The 16,854-nt window shown below is 40.3% G+C and overlaps 1 protein-coding gene across 1 annotated transcript in view; it reads right to left on the bottom strand.

Annotated features, from left to right (window-relative positions):
• MCCC2 (methylcrotonyl-CoA carboxylase subunit 2) overlaps positions 1-16,052 on the bottom strand; it is a 41,499-nt gene extending 25,447 nt beyond the window's left edge. The window contains exons 1-6 of the mRNA XM_086479425.1: positions 15,927-16,052; positions 11,454-11,520; positions 8,352-8,436; positions 7,997-8,098; positions 7,291-7,418; positions 4,625-4,737 (exon numbers count right to left, since the gene is read on the bottom strand). Coding sequence (XP_086335551.1) covers positions 4,625-4,737; positions 7,291-7,418; positions 7,997-8,098; positions 8,352-8,436; positions 11,454-11,520; positions 15,927-16,052 — 621 coding nt within the window. The remainder of the gene's footprint in view (positions 1-4,624; positions 4,738-7,290; positions 7,419-7,996; positions 8,099-8,351; positions 8,437-11,453; positions 11,521-15,926) is intronic.
• Positions 16,053-16,854: the final 802 nt, after the last annotated feature.

Raw genomic sequence — 16,854 nt, 5'->3', positions numbered from 1 at the left:
TGTACTGATTTTAACACAGGTTCTGGGACAGCACTGCAAGATTATTTTTGCCTGACACAGCAGACTTTTTATTCGTGTTTTAGCTTTTCTTCAAAAAAACAGGGAATCTCTCTAGTTTTCAGCAGTCTCTCAAATTACGACCTTCAGGCCACCTTGCAGGAAAATTCATATAAGTACCACCATGAGCTACTTACGTGACATGTTTGAAGAGATGCACGTTCTACTACGAAATCTGTTTTTACTGATGAATGGTAAAAGGTTGAAACCTAGAGGTTGCTCCTGGTACTCATACTTCAGTCAGAGCATCAGCTTCAGCTGATGTTTATTGGCATAATTTCATCAATGTTAACATCCTTTGAAGAAAATTCCTCACATCTCCTAGTATGAAATTTGAGTACTTCAATGGACCAACTAATTAACTCTGCTGCTTCAAGATGTGTGGGGTATCTCATTATTCATGCTAAAGCCTGTAACTTCTGCTTCATCCTTTTGCCTAATTTTGAGATGAACATCTATCCAATGAACATTTTCTACTAGTAATATTTTGGCAACACTTTTACAAAACTGATTTGACCTCAGGTATGATGAATACTGTAGCAGTGTATGATCATGAAAGTGAAGTTTCTCACTTAACTTCTCCTTCAGGGGAGCTCCTCCACAGATGCTTTCAAAATAGCATGTAAAGCATACTTAAATGGAAAAGACAAACGACAAGAAATGCTTCCTTTCACAATCACATGGAAAAAAATCTTGGTTTGTGTTAACTTTGGAAATATTTCCAAAGCAACATCGAGTAGTGTTCTGTGATAAATGATAATCTAATGTTTCTTCCTAAAAGAAAACAGCACAGAAACAAAACTTCCAAATCACATTACTTGTATCTAAAGCAGGAGCAGATGAACTATGTCAACCTGCCATCATCAATTGAAACAGCTTTTTCAGCAACTGTTTTCAGTATCTTAAACTATATTCAGAGTCCCACAATTAATCTGCAGTGTATCCATTGTGCATTTAATAAATACCTCCTGGTAAACATAAAGATAATATAAGACTTTAGAAAAGCAGGAAATTTTGGGAAAAAGTTAATTCGATTTTTTCCTCCCAGGACTGTGGCGTTTTCCTATTCTTAATTTTAACATGTTCAAGTTGAAAAATGTGCCTGCATTTGAACTTTAACTCAGGTGTTATTTTTTCCAATACAGAAATTGGAATAAGTATATATTGGAAAAACCCCAAAACTACCTGTCAAATAGTACAACCACAATTGCCAACTAACGTGCTACTTCCTGGCTTCGTTCTTTGAATTACTACATAGGAAATTACTTAGAAGTACAATAAAAATCAACAGTTCTGAATGCACATACTATTTCATACCCACTGCTCAGCTCCCCATGGTATCCATGCAGCGTATGTGTGTGAGAGAGCTTAGAAAGCAGCTAATGAGAGGCTAATCAAAGCTTTCTGATTCACAGCCATACAGACATTAACACAATTTAAAGCTGCAGTAGGAGTATAACAACTTAGCCACAGATAAAAGGGGAAGGAGAAATTAAAAGCACCATAGGCTACTGAAAAAAAAAAAAAAAAAAAAGGAATAAAGCAAAAAAGAGCAAGCACCTTCACGGCAAAACTGAGAAGGGCTGATAAACTGATGAAACAGGCCTTCAGGCAGGCCACAGCAAAGAGCAGCAGGTAGAAAACTAACAACATCCAGACTCCCATGTCAGAAGAATTAACCTGAATGGAAATCAGAGGAGCATAATTTCCTAACACCATTTCCTAACGAAACATCCTCTGAGACAGGGAAGATGATTCCAGCTACCACAGCCTGCTAGCACAGCATCAATAGCAGACATAGAAATATTAATAGCGCCTTTTTCAAATGATACAAAGGATAGAAACATTGCCCAAACAAAATACACCTGTATTACATCCTTTAAATGAAGGAAGCACTACAGCAAAACATTTTTCTTAGTGTTCCATAAATATTTTAAGAAAGTCAAACTTTCATCAGTGTCATACTGAACAGAAATGTATTTTATTAAAAGGCAAATCTTTCCTACACTCTTAACGCTACTCTTAATACGACACTATTCAGACACACGGTAACTGAAATAAAAACAAATTCAACTTTAAGGAACTTTACAAATACATTGAAGTTGTTTCAAGATATTCAGGAAAACACCAGCATGACTTTAGGGCCCGGAATTTCTAGAAAGGTCCTGCCTGACATCAGTAATTTCAGACTTGCAAAGTGGGTTTACATATTCATCTTTGAAATACCATCTAAAAATCACTACTCCCATACCAGATAATGAATGGAATCTCTAGCAAACTAAGTTTTACCAAAACTTCTCCTAAAAAGATAATTCAGCAAAACAGCTCTGTGACTGTCTCCTTTGATGCTTGTTGTTCCACAAAAACACCAGGACCAATCTTATTCACATGTATAAATCTGAAGTACAACCTAGATCTATCAGTGACTCCGCAGGATGGCTAGCTTGTAAACTGTCTTTTTCCATAAATATTTTTGTTCTAACTAAACAGTGCTTTTCCTCTGGAGACCTAGTCAATCATTACAATTGCTCCACTTTTTTTGTCGGAAAGAAAAGAACTGCAGAAGTTAAAATATGTCAGACTTTCTAAAGAGATTCAGTGTGTTGTTGGAATCTTCAGCCTTGGACTGGAGGCAACAGATTTCAGGATTCTGTGGTAGAGGAAAAGACACCTGAAGATTTGAAGACTGACTTGCTTCCAAAACGTATCAAAAAGGCACCAAGGTAACAAATGTAGTTTCCTCAGAAATCATGCAAAGCCAACGTCTGCCATGTAAGAGTCAGATGGAATACTGCATCCTTGACCTCTGCATCTGCTTTACACTGAAAGGAAGTACCACCTTCTGCTTCCTCCTTTTGGACTAGGAGATTCAAACAAGCACAGCATCTCACACAGAATAAATAAAAATGGTTCCAACCACTCCATCCAAAAATAGCCCAACTATCCATCTCAATGACAGACGTTGGTAGGAAAGAAGAAAATAAAGTCCTATTTCCACTTTACATTAACAATGAGTTCTACAGTCAAGTATGTCAAAACAACATGGTGGTGAAATACTTCCATGAGAGTCCTCAGATGAAACAGTAAGTTAGCTAAACATTTACTCTGCTTGAGGTTCCAACACCTATTTCTAAGCCTAATGTTCTAAACCAATTTTTCTTCTCAGGTTCACCTTCTTTCATCCAGCCAATATAAACTGACAGGCATTGAACTGACAACTACACCTAGGAGCAGGCTCTTGAAATTAAGATACTTCAGTGAAAACACCAGCTCACTCATCAGCCCTCAAAAAAATCAAAGATGTTAGGAACTACCGGCAAAGGAACAGCAAACAGAATAGTGTATATCATTATGCTATTTTATATACATACATTCATACACATGTGTTTTATCTACCTCTCTATCTGTCATTAGTTAACATACTGAGTAATGCAGTCTGGCTCCTTCATCTCAAAAAAGAAATAGCAACACCTAGGAAAAGGTCTACAGAAGATAAACTAGGATGATCAAAGGTGTGGAACACTTTCTGTACAAAGAACAGCTAAGTAAGCTTGAATTCTTTGGCCTGCAAAGGGGAGTAGGAAACTGGCATATGAGAGGACCACACAACTATATGAAGAGGCTGGGCATTGACTGACTCGACAACAACTCTGTAGGAATTAACCAGTCGCCTGCTTTCCTGGAGCGTTCCTTTATTTGGAGGAGGTTATCCTCAAAGACCGTGGACTCCTCTGCCCTCCCTGGCAGCCTCTCACAAGTCCATGCTGACAATTCCCTTAAAAAGCCCAAGACTACTCTCCTGAAGTCCAGGGTCTTTATCCTGCTACCTGCCTTCCTCACCTCCATCCGGACCTTATACTCTGCCCTCCACTTTCACTGCAGCCAAGGCTGTCATCAGCAATCACATCCTCAAACAGTTCTACATTCTTCATGAGTAATAGATCCAGAAGTGCACCTCCCCTAGTATGACACCTGCGTCAAAAACCTGACCCCAGCACACTCCTGAAATACCCACGACACAAAACCACTTCTAAATCCAGGAACTGTGACTAACAGCAATTCATTCTATTCCTCATTAATACATTAGAAAATAACCTCATTGTTAGAGCAGTTTTACCACACAGCACATCAGTGTATAAAATGGATATGTAAATACACACAGACCCTTGTTAGTAGAAAGTATGTCTCATTTACTAACCATCATCAAAGGGGTCCTCACCTTTACAGCACTGAGGAAGAACTGCTCCGAGAGATTTACTAATGCTTCCTCACATGGCTCTACCTACCACATTGTCAAGTCCCTTTTTTCTCCTACTCCAAGACAGGAGCAGGTAGGTCATGTCATTAACACTAAGGCCAAGAAAGAAAAGAGCTTCTTCAAAACTACAATGACTTTTTGTGGACAGTTACTGTCTTTACAGTGCCTCCAATCCCCACACTGGGACATCAGGTCAGCACAACACAGTGCTGTCAAAAACAAAGCATGGGTACAAGCCTTGAAACCAAATAAAGGCAGCAAGCATAAAAACTGATTAGTACCTTTAATTATTAAGTAAAAGCAAATTACCTGCGGAATACCTTGTGAGGACATGACTGCTTGATTATAGAAAATACGGCCAAAATGATCTCGATCTGGAAATACTTCTGCTTGCCGAGGTAAATTTGCTCCTCCTGAATCAACTAGAGTGACAGAAAAATATATTAACATGTCTTTGAACATTGTTATATACCTAAGTTGTTGGTAAAATACCTGCATGCCACTTAAAATACACAGCATTTACCATCACTAACATTGTATGTACTCCCATCAATCTAGGTGTATTAGGATATTATTATTGGGGGAAAAAAAAAAAAAAAAAAGAAAAATAGTAAATAGTAACATGCCCCCCCTCCCCCCCCTCCATCCCAATCATTCTAATGGAAAATTAATTCGGATGTGCTTAGAGACACAATTGTATCTCCCTATACAAACTTCTAAACTCATCTTACTGCAAAACATGTAAACTACAAACACTTTCAATGTACAATTTTAACTCAATTAGTCCATGGCAACTCTGTCAAAAGTTCTGGAAAATGGCGAGACCAACCACCACTGAGTTCATGCGTACTTTCATACCTCGATTATACAGACATACTGAAGACCTTATACTATCTTTAGGAACCTTCATTTATTACATGTCCTTGCCTCACGATGTGCCCTCCAGCAGCTACCTCTCCACTCCCAAATAATGAAAATACATCATGTCCTAAGACTCCAAAGAAGATAGAAGACTAGAAGGAAATGCACTGGGAGGCCAAACACCTCTGAGAACTCTGGCTCCTGGTAATTAATTTTTACCTATGAGCAATTGTCCACATGCACTTTCTCACATTGCACAACTGCAGACAGTAATGCCCTACACTCAGCTTTACTGTGAAGCAGGGTTTTGATTCTTTCTCCTGCCCTTGCAGAACCACTCTCCCAGCATTAACTCTAGCAACTAGACAAACGCCAACCTGGTCAGCACATCAGCATTGTGAAATGGACCATCCCTGACACAAAAGAAAACAACCACACCAGTGACTGACTAGTGATAACTGGCACCAGGTGTCCACATCAGAGTTAATGCCTAGGCAGCTATCACTGAGGGAAAAGGCAGTTCAAGTTGGCATGAAAATCAGATGGTCAGCAGAGTGCTGACTGACTACAAAACACTCTCTCCTGATCACACAACTGAAATGAACTGAAAGAAGACCAGGTACAGAAATTGCAAAGGTAAAATAATTCACCAGGTTTGAGTGATGAGCAGTATATATACAAGGACTATACATCTCAAAGGTTGAATAAAAACTTCTGTTTCTAAGGCATACCTATGTCCCACAGTTCCTCATTCCGTAAGATCTTAAAACAGTAGATCTGCACATAATCGCTCACTGATAACTCACTAAAAAAAAAATCGGAGCTGCCTGAACAGACAGAATTTGCTGAAAATTCAGACTAAAAAAATCATATAGTTGTTTTGTAAACAGCAAAGCTAAGTTTCTTCTGGTTTTTACAACAAAGATAAAATTTTGCCCTCCCCTTGCCTCCAAGACTCTTTCCGCTGTAGTATGACAATCCACAAAGTCCTCATACACATCGTCCCTGTATCCACCCCACCAATACTTTCAAGTTAGCATTTCTCCTAATCTTTCTTCCAACATTCTTTGCTCAGCTTGTCAACACAGCAAGAAATTACACACACTTACGCTGGCCAGGACCTAGATTTATGCTGACTCTTTAACTAGTACAAACATCCCAACTGGCAAAACAATTAATGTCTCTCAGCTGCAATGTAAGCCGCTAAGCCAAGTGGAACACACAAGGACTAACCCATCATATTTTTCAAATGCAGACAGTAGAATGGTCTTTCTCTGCTGATGCTGACTTACACAAAATCTGCAGGAACACATACTCTCTTAAATCACTTTGTCAAATTTGGCTGAAATTGGCTAACGGGTTCAAAAGTTACTAGATTGGGAATTGAGGCTGAAAGACAGACACTGGCAGAAAGCTCTTACATTTGTACACAACCAAGCTAAGAAAATACTACCTATAACATACTAAAGACATTTGGCACTCTGATCTTTATCTTTTATTAATAAAAGTAGACATAAGTAAAACTTAGACGAAGATTTAAGTTTGTACTTATTTAATAGATTAAACTCAAAGTGCAAAATAATATACAATGAAATTTCTGTTTTGGTAAAATTCATCCCAAATCGTAAAAATCTCTTGATCCAAACTATAACCGAGACTTTTGGCACTAAGACTTTTTTTATTTCTTCGGTACGTTCTTTCATACAGCTACATGCTTGACCAAAAGTAACTATTTTTTTTTAACTGTAATTTGAATTAAGAGTGGATGAGTCCATACAACGAATTGCTCAAGCACGACAGAAAGAAAAGCAGTAAGAAAGCAATACAGAGGCATAGTTATATCTCTATCTTATGAACCCAGCCCTACAGCAGCACAGAAGATAGAGCTTAGAAACTGTGGGTACCCTCTGGTTAAGACTTGCCACCAATCTGTAGAGGTAACGCAGTATTGATGAAAACACATTCGAATATGTATGTCTAAAATACATACCTGGTTAGTCAACTCTGGGGACATATCAGTTTCAACAACATTTATTTAAAGAAGTAGTGTCTTATCTATAAATACTGATCCACCCTTAACAAACCACATCTGTTACTTCTGCAATGGGACTTACCCAAATATAGGCAAGGGAGATGATTTTGCATTGCAATTTCTTGAGCACGTAGATGTTTTTTAACAGTGATGGGGTAATAGGTACCACCTTTGACAGTTGCATCATTAGCTACAATCAAGCATTCCACTCTAAAAATAAAACAAGTTTATGAAAGTGAAAAATATTTTGAAGAGTAAGCATGTTTGTTGGTTAAGACTGAAACATGCCAAGGACTCTCAAAGCCCCGAGGCTCAAGAAGGGCCCTCCTCACCTGCATTCCCTCAAATGCACATTGTAACAGCAGCCTCAGCACTACGATGTCCTGTTTCACAGTCCCTTAACTGCCTACAATAATGCCACATAGCATCATATTTAATTCCAACAATAGTCTTGGAGGTACTTCTAGTGAGCAAAACTAATTCTTAGCCTAGAATACTGCACCACTTTTTGGAAATTGCCTCACCGATGCACTAATCTCTTTTCTTCATTGGACACCAGACTCTGTCTGTGTTCTGCTTTAATACGGGATACACTAACTAAATAAAAATATAAAATCACTTCCTTTTAGCTAAGACTGAACAAATTAACACACCAACTTTGCTGATTTTTTGGGTGTCAGAAACGAAACACTAAAAATGCTAATAGCTTAATACTGGAAACTGAAGAGAATTATACCTTCTTCCTTTTCATATTATCAATAACGTAGAAGATCACTGGTATCTCTCACCCAGATACTCGTCCAATGCCTGTGATAATGCCTCCTGCTGGTACCTCTTCATTACCATACAACTTGTAACCTGCAAACTGGGAGAACTCCAAGAATGGAGACCTGAATAATAAGAAATGTAACACAATTCTAAAAAGGAACTGATCATATTTGCCATTGAGTCTTACTTAAAAGGTTAAATTTTTAAAAATTAGTGGTTTTTTTTTTAAAAGAGATTAATATTTCAAAGAACACATCTGTAAAATTTCAACTGTTACTTGCCAGTGTTTATGGAGACTAAACAGAAAACAAGCCTGTTACAGTACTCACCTGCAAAAGAGAACCTGAAGTGTTTTTAAAAAAAGAAAGTACCTACCCAGGATCAATAAGCCTGTCAATTCTTTCTCTGGGTAACAGCTTTCCTCTTGATGTGTGAAGCTTACGAGCTTTTTCTCCACCTCCTGTGATACAAAAGTAAACTGTTAGATTTACTATGGATGCAGACAGATAAAACCACCACTTATATTAAAACTCAGAACAGAAGTACTGATGAGTTTCCAGTTTTTGAAGTATGGACCTTAATATTGAATTTAATAAACATGTTTTCCAGTTCAAACAGATTTAAGGTATTGATAAAAATGCTTGCTTTTCAGAATCTACTCCATCTTCCCCCTCATTTTTTATAGTTAGTCTTGAGGTAAATATTCTAATAAACATAGCTGTCTGAAACATTCTTCCACTGCTTGGCAACAAATATAAGGGCTGAAAACACAAATATATAGACAAAAGCACAGCAGTAAGAACTACAGAAAATACTATTCCCCACAATTGGTTCAGAATAGCTATGCTGAATCCAGTCTTGAAAGACTCAACACAACCTGCATTCATTTCCTTAGATCACTCCAAAACTGTAAGAAGAGTTCAGGCACACAGAATTTAATACCAAGTTTATCTTTGCTTCATTTCAACCCTTTACTCGAGGTCATCCTAAATCATATCTTTTGCTCTCTAGAGCTTTGTGTCATTCAATACTTAAGATTTGTTGACACACCTCAGCCTCTTTACAACAGCTTATACAAACATCGTCTCTCTATGTAGACAGATCACTGATCCACCTCATCACTCTAAAATTGTCTCCCCCATCCAAAATAAAAAGGTGCTATTTTCCTAACACTTCTCCTGAGACTTCAAGATTTCTTTGTCAGCTAAGTATCACTGAAACAGAGCTTTTAAGCCTACCTTTCAAGCCCTTTCTCTAACCTCCTTCCTTGATTACTATGCACACCATTTCCTACCTGTTAGACAAGCCAGAAAGGCCACAATTTATTTCTGATTCAGCCTGTTCATTAGGTCTGTATATCCAGCCTGAGTCTAAATCTTGTAAACCCTTTCTGAACAAGGTTCCTAAATACAAACTCTCATATCCACCCCAGAGCCAATACTCTCATCCAAGTTCTCAACATCCCATGTCATAACTACAACATTTTCTCTGACATCCATCTTACCTTTCTCATTCATACCCAGGGTGATGCAGCAAAAATAATTTTCCCTCTTGTGACTTTTGTCATCTCTGTGCACTCCTCCTCTTCACACACTAATTGTAAATGCCTGCACTCCACGCCCTGTAGCCATTCTACTGAACATTTATCTTCCAAGATCTCACTTTTGCTCTACCCTAGCTAGCTTCTATTCTGTAGACTGTGAGAAGTAGCGTCCCTGACAGTGAAACAAACCTGGAGGCATTTAATTTCAAATCTCTTCTTTAATTTCTCCTTTACAGTGAAGTCTACAAAAACTTCACTGTGACTGCTGATCTACTATGATTGCTGTCCGTCATGGAGACTAAAAAGTATCTCAGTTGCTTCTTGTGCTTGCTATCAGAAAGCCATCTGTTGCAATTTATCATGGTCTGTAAATTCTTTGGGACAGCAACCATCTTCCTGTTGCACAGCTGGGGATTACTCAGCAGAATGGGATATGGAGTGACAAAAGCACACTGAAGTAATAGATAAAGAATGAAGCATTCATTACAAAGACCTCAAGCAAGAGCTTATCCTCTGAAAGAGAGCTCTTACAAAGCAAAAGATGTTGCACTTATCCTTCAGAAGTATTCAGCATAAGTACCTAATTCTTCTCATACTTAAACTACAGGCAAAGCAATCTCAATCGATGTCACTCAAAAGGGTGTATCAACATCCCTGTAGAGCTCCCTGAGATGGAGGAAAGATGAGGGCTGTGTTCCTTGTCCTGCTGTCAGGTAACAGGCAAGAACAGGAAAATGTGCAGCAGTGAAGAAGGCCATGATCTTTAGATCATGAGCCACACAGGGAAATCCTCAACAGTCTCTACAGTCATAAAAGACAGAGGCAGTCCATGGGTTTCAGCACCTTCTCAGGAAATCCTGCAGCTTTGTTTCATAGCAAGCAACAAAAAACATTAAGCACAAAATCATAACTGTGCTCCATTTCAAAGCTGTAAAAGAAATTGCATGATATATGAAATAGTGCATGAAGAGACAGTATCATGATGGACACAAGGGGAGAATTAAAGCTGCATGCTCAACCTCTGGCAGCACAGTTAAGCATTTGTAAGCCATTTTCATTTCATCATCCCCATTAATCACAGTCAACTGTAATTAATTCAGGTAGTCTTACAAGTCAAGAAACACAGATTTCAATCTTTTAAAGTATTACGGACGTGCTTTTGTTTGCCAGCACAACTGCAGCTAGGGTCTTTGAAAATCCTCTTTGCACGTGAAGAGACTACCATGCAACTGGAACAGAAGCACATGTGCCAAACCAATTTGTTATAGAAGCAGGCAGCAGCAGATGAAGCAAGGAAGTAGGTGAACTGGAAAGTATATCAGTAAAAGCTTTTATTAATAATCCTACCTATTTAAAAAAAAAAAAAATTGCCATTAGAAACATCCATTCCACTGATTACTAAGATCTTAACTGATTAAAAATTAACTGACTCTGAATACGCAGTTTTCACTATCTATCTGGTTATTTTTTGCCTCTTTGGCAATGAAATTAATGTTCTGTTTGACTAAATCAGCCTCGCTTTCATTTATGTTTGTGTCCAGTAATTTATGGATTTGCTTGCATTAGGATATTGCTCTGATATTCAACTGGCAAAAAAAAGGTATTAACACACTAGATACACTAGATACTGTGATAAACAAAGAAGTGCTAATGCTGCGAATGTTTTTCTTAGCTTAAAAAAAAAGCAACTAAATTTTGAACCAAGTTAGCTTAGACATAAACCTTTCGAGATCTTCAGCTGATGGATGACAGCAAATCTAGATTTAAGCAGATGAGCTAAAATTTCAGTATGACTACTATAATCCGGCAAATATATCCGATTTGAATAACCTGATCAATGAATGTACAACTATAGGGGGAAAAAACCCCAAAGAATAAAGCTGGGTTTTGGACAAATTAAACAAATGTTCTAAAATCTGGACTATCATACTTACCTAATCTGATTTTTTCTGCTTGCTCTTGGAGTTCAGTTACCAGTGCTTTCATTCGTTCATAGTTTTCCTACACAGGGAACAAAACAGCATTTTAAGTTTAACCAAGAGTAAGAAAAATTTTTTTAACAAATAAACACAGAAAGTACAAGACATATTTCTCTTCCAAATTTCATTTTACCTTAAGTACTGGCTCTGAATTGTCTTTAAAGTAATAAAATTTCTACTTATGTATTTGCTTTCCTCAAGTATCCCAAAGCATTTAATAAACATGCTTCACAAAAGCTCTGAGTGCATTAGCATTGTAAAAACCAGTTCCAAGTTTAATAAACAGAAATAGCATTAGTCATTACAGAGCTAGAGTGCTATTTTTCAGGTTTTGTTAATTTTTTGTTACAGGTTTGCTTTTTTAATCTATTTTGTAAAAAACATCATGTGGATTCAAATTAAGTGCTGCTATGTCTCTTGTACCAAAAGATGAATGACCTAGATGAAACAGAATTTGGTAAACACCTTTTACATTCTTGTTGTTTAGGTAGAATGTAAAGATAAAATGAGGCTTTGAAAAAACAGAAAGTCTCGTCTTCTTGCCAATATGCCTTTTAGAAAAACAAACACTCTTAGTTTTGGATACGAGTGACCCAGTACTGAGCTTACCATTTCTATCAGAATTATCCAAAACTCTGTGTGCTCATTAAAGCATTTTTTTACCATTTCTTAGGAATTAAAAGGTACTAGTCAAGCTTAATTTTTTTTTTCCCAGACATATTAAGAGCTATGTTACATGTTTGCAAAGCCTAACTGCAATAAAAGAACAAAATAACTGCTGCACTAAAAAATATTATACTGCCTTGTCTAATTCTCATTTAGAAGATGTTAGAGTCTACTTTGACAGAAAAAACAATTTGGTGACTCTTTATATTCAGACTCAAACACTCAGAATTAAGGTTTCCCGTAGCAGCAACAAGGGCCGCAGTTAAGTTTGTTCAGCTCTGTCTTAGTCACTGAAGGCCACCAAGATACAAAGCAGAAAGCAAATAAAAACACAAACACATGCACCTTGCATTCAAACTGTTTTAGCTGCATAGGAAGACTTTCAAAAGAATATATTTCTCCCCCTTTGTAATTGCTAATAGATTAGATTAATAATACTCTACTGAAAGATAAAGATGTATCAGGTGAAAACAAGCCTTAGCAATTTTATCAGCTCATGTATGCAATTAATACATAAGGTCAGCATTTAGAGGTTGTCCAGCAAGATCAAGGTGACATACTGAAACACTAAGTCCAACTCCTGAGCCTCTGTGGGCTCTTGGGAAGGACTGCCCACGCTCTAACAAAGTGCCACCTGCAATATGGCTCACAGCCTGCACTGTGTGAATTCTGTACCACCCAACCGCGAGCCACCACCTAAAGAACCGCGAGCCACCGCCTAAAGCACCCCGAGTTACCAACCTCAGTTAATGAAATCTCTGACGTGTGGTGCCACGCTGAGCCCGCCCTGACTACCGAGGACATGGAAGGTCACCAGACTTCTGCATCTCCTCCCTCCCTTGTAAGGCTGTATCAGTATGCCCACCACATTATTCTCCTTTCACTCTATTTCTTTTGATACTTCAACCCTCCTTCTCCCATGTCCCACCCACAGCACAGCTCCAACAGCTACCTCTGCAACAGTTTTTCCTCCTCCTAACCTGTGAAACCACACTGCAATGACCTACTGGCAGTTTTACACTGTCACAGCATCTCAAAAACCAAGAACAAACCAAGCCACGTCTTGTTAATTTGACTCCACTGCTCCTAGGAAAGACTGCAGACAGTAACTGCAGACACACAACCACATGCCACACTGAAGAAAACAAAACCTGCTTTTAATCCTTTCCAAAAGACTCTGTTTACAAGTTAACTTTTTTCACTTGTGAAAAATCTGTAAAAAAGCCATTGTAATTTCGTACTTTTAAAAACCTGCAGTTGTCACAACACCCAATTTTATTATACCTGTGAATGTTTTGCTTGTCCAGCAGGCTTATTTTGCAGCATTACACACAAAATGTTTTCCCCATTTCTCCTTGATCAGTTAGCTTGCTTCCTCTAAATACACTCACTTTTTGCACACAATACTGAGCTTAAAGACTCACCTTTAACACAGGCAAAGCAAGCAGGTAAAAATGGCAGACAAAATTAAAACAGGCACAGCAATCGCAATCATAGGCTTCCTTATGAGATTCTGAATCAACAACTCAATGTAGCTGCTTTAGCTACTCTACACGAAAAATTGTGAAAGGACATTTAAAAAATCTATAAAAAATACTGTACTAAAATATTTGAGTTGCTTAAATTCACTTAATTTCTACCCTTAACTTTCAGGCCTTTAACCAGAACACAGCATCATTATACCTTACAAAGGAAAAGTGAAGATGCCTTGAAAGCTTACTGTGGAGGTTTCGAATACACACAGAAAAGGTCCCTCTCAGAACCAAACCATAGTTCTACCACATATTTGTTGGCTCTTCACTAAAGACAAAAAGGCCAGCAAAGTGACCCAAGTTCCTTCTGGAAATTGGCCCTTGCCTCAGTAAGTTCTATAAAGTTCTGCTTTTAATATCAGGGCTTCTACAAACTTTAAAGCAAAATCATGAGGCAAAAGCCACAGACCAATACTACAGTTACTGCATGAGCTACCTGAACTATGGGTACACAAGCAAAGTGGCTGTAAGAGCTAATCCTTGGAATCTTTACATAGAATGTCCTTTATTTTCCAGAATTTAAATTCACTCATATTTAAATTACATTTTCACCTGTCTCTTTTGAAAGACAGTTTACATTATGAAGGCCAGCCTGTCTAGCTGAGTTCACAGACAGGAAGGCAAACATTAGCTACAGAAGGCAAGACCTTCATCACATATTGTTATGCCTTCTTGTGTTTGCACTGTTATTCCCTGTATTACTTTTATTTCAGAGGGTTAAGTGCCTCACAGCAGAGACCTCAGCTCTCTGTGTCTGTAAAGCACTACATGCATTTACAGTGCTCTCTAGATTATTTCTAACAAATACTAACATTATCAGATATTTTACCAAACAAACCTTGCTTTTCTTTCGAGATCAAAAGGTACACACACCCAAATGCAAACCTAGCAACAGTTAGCTGAGCAAACACGTTTATTAAAATATTACTCTTTGGTTTTCTGGTATGCAAAAGATGAATATACACATATACATAGACGCACACTTCATATACACAAGCTTTGTATACGCATATATACATACAGACATTCAAATTTCACTCAGTCACCTAACTTCTGTCCCAAAATCTAGTTTTGGCAAAACCAAACACAGAACCATAGGAACTATTTCTGTAAGAACACATATTGTTGCTTCACTTGCTGTTTGACATTTGAAAACAAATGCATGCCCTCCTGCCAGATTTGATTCACACCCAAAACTATGATTTTCTCAGCCTAACTGTAAACACTTTTATCTTGAATATGATGATGTTACTAATGCCCCATCAAAATTAAAACAATTTACACCAGACTTAAAACTGTTCTCTTTGTAAAGACAACTGGAATTCCATCGATTTGTCCTCCTTCTCCTCAAAAGACAGTTCCTTCTGCTGGTGCCCTGTTTTCTGGAGGCATGCCCATGTCTCTGTAAAACTATTCCACGTATCTTCAACTCAGCAATCTATTTGTGAACACAAGAAAATTTCGGAGTTTGAAATCATCCCTGTCTCCTCTTCATTAGCACAACATCGATCAGCTCTTCAACATCGCAAATGCTGCAAGAGCTGGCATTCTGAATAAAAAGTGTAAAAAAATCCCTAACGAGGCAGACAATGGTACAAGCCCACGTTCTTTTTATATGGTACCTCTACACTCAGCATCAATAAAATAAAGAGAACTTGGCATTTCGAAGTACGAAACGGGGAGCAGCACTGCGGGCCTTGGCCTGCCTGTGGGGTGACGACGGGCTGATCCACGGAAGCGCGTATCCACGCCGTACCAGTGCGCGGAACGGCCGCTCTAACACCAGCTCTTACATGGCCACTGCTCTCCTTCCACTCAGAGCCCGCGTCCCCGTTTTGCTGCTGCTCTCCCGCGGGCGGCCGCGGGCAAAGCAGGCCCGGCCCGCGGCGCACACATGCTCGTCCTCCCGCAGCCCCGCTCGCAGGGCGGGCCTCACGTCTGGGGCTTCCCCTCAACCACCGGCAGCTCTGCCACAACTAAGGCGCGGACCTTGAGTGAGGCCGAGCCGTGGGCCGGGGCAGGCCGCGAGGGCCGGCACTGGCCGCGCCCCGGCCCGCTCCCAGCCCAGCCGCCAGCGGGCAGCGTTCAGCGTTCAGCAAAGCCCCGCCGCGGCCCAGCTGCGGGAAGTCCAGCCCCCGGCTCCCGTGGGTCCCCGGGGCTCAGCACCGCTGCCCGCCCCTGCCCGCCGCGGCCCATCGGGCGGAGGGCACACCCGCCCGGCCCGCCCTACCTGGTAGAGCGCCGACCCCGCGTCGGGGCGCGAGCCCACCGCCGCCACCGCCTCGCCGCGGTAGGCGCGGGCGGGTGGGGCGGCGGTGGCCGCGCGGAGCAGCAGCCGCCAGGGGCCCAGAAGCATGGCGGCCGAGCCGAGCCGAGCCGAGCCTGCCGTCCCGGGCCCGCCGCCGCCACTCCCCCCGCCGCAGCCAATGGCTTAGCGCGGCCCGTCAGGGAATACAGGTGCGGCGGCCCCGGCCCCGCCAGCCCCACGGCCTAGCCCGGCCCCCGGGCGCTCCACGGCCTAGAACCGGCCCGCTCCGTCCTGCCGCTCGCAGGGTGGCCGTTGGGTTGGGAATTAGATTCGTAAAACGCAAAAGCCTTTCCCTGTGCAGAGGGACGCCAGGGCAGCACGGCTGCGTTCCGTCCCCGCGGACCCCGATGCAAGGGAGAATGCCGAGGAACGCCCTTGGAGAGTTTTGTTCGTACCCTTCCCTTCTCGGACTGCGTTACGTACTCGTGCAACCCAGAAAAGCCCTTGCCCTTCTTAGAAAGGGCGGCCATTAACCGCAGAACGGCTGAAGTGCTACAGTAATAGTAGCAGGGTTTTTTTTTAAATCCTCCCTCATCTGAACTCTTTGCTGTTTTCCAGCATTCCAATTTTATTTTGTTTTTAAACAAGGCTATAGTATTTACAGAGAGGTAACACTGGGAAGTCAGATACCAAGTAAATTAAGCTCTATTCTCAAACAGAAGCTCACACAACACCAACGCCCCTGTTTAAGCGTACACAGTCTGTTACCACCGTACAAGCAGGCCTGCAGGCTCGAGCCAGAACTTGAGCCACTCATTCAGCCCACACTTTCGGTAACTTATTGCACCTACGAGCATTTAAAAACCGCAACTGATACTCTAAGACATAGAAACACAGGTAATATAAAATA

The sequence above is a fragment of the Leptosomus discolor genome, chromosome Z (genome assembly GCF_034619465.1).
Source record: "Leptosomus discolor isolate bLepDis1 chromosome Z, bLepDis1.hap2, whole genome shotgun sequence".
Taxonomy (NCBI): Eukaryota; Metazoa; Chordata; class Aves; order Leptosomiformes; family Leptosomidae; genus Leptosomus; species Leptosomus discolor.
The sequence above is the reverse complement of the archived record's forward strand: the minus strand, read 5'-3'. Positions and strand labels throughout refer to the sequence as shown.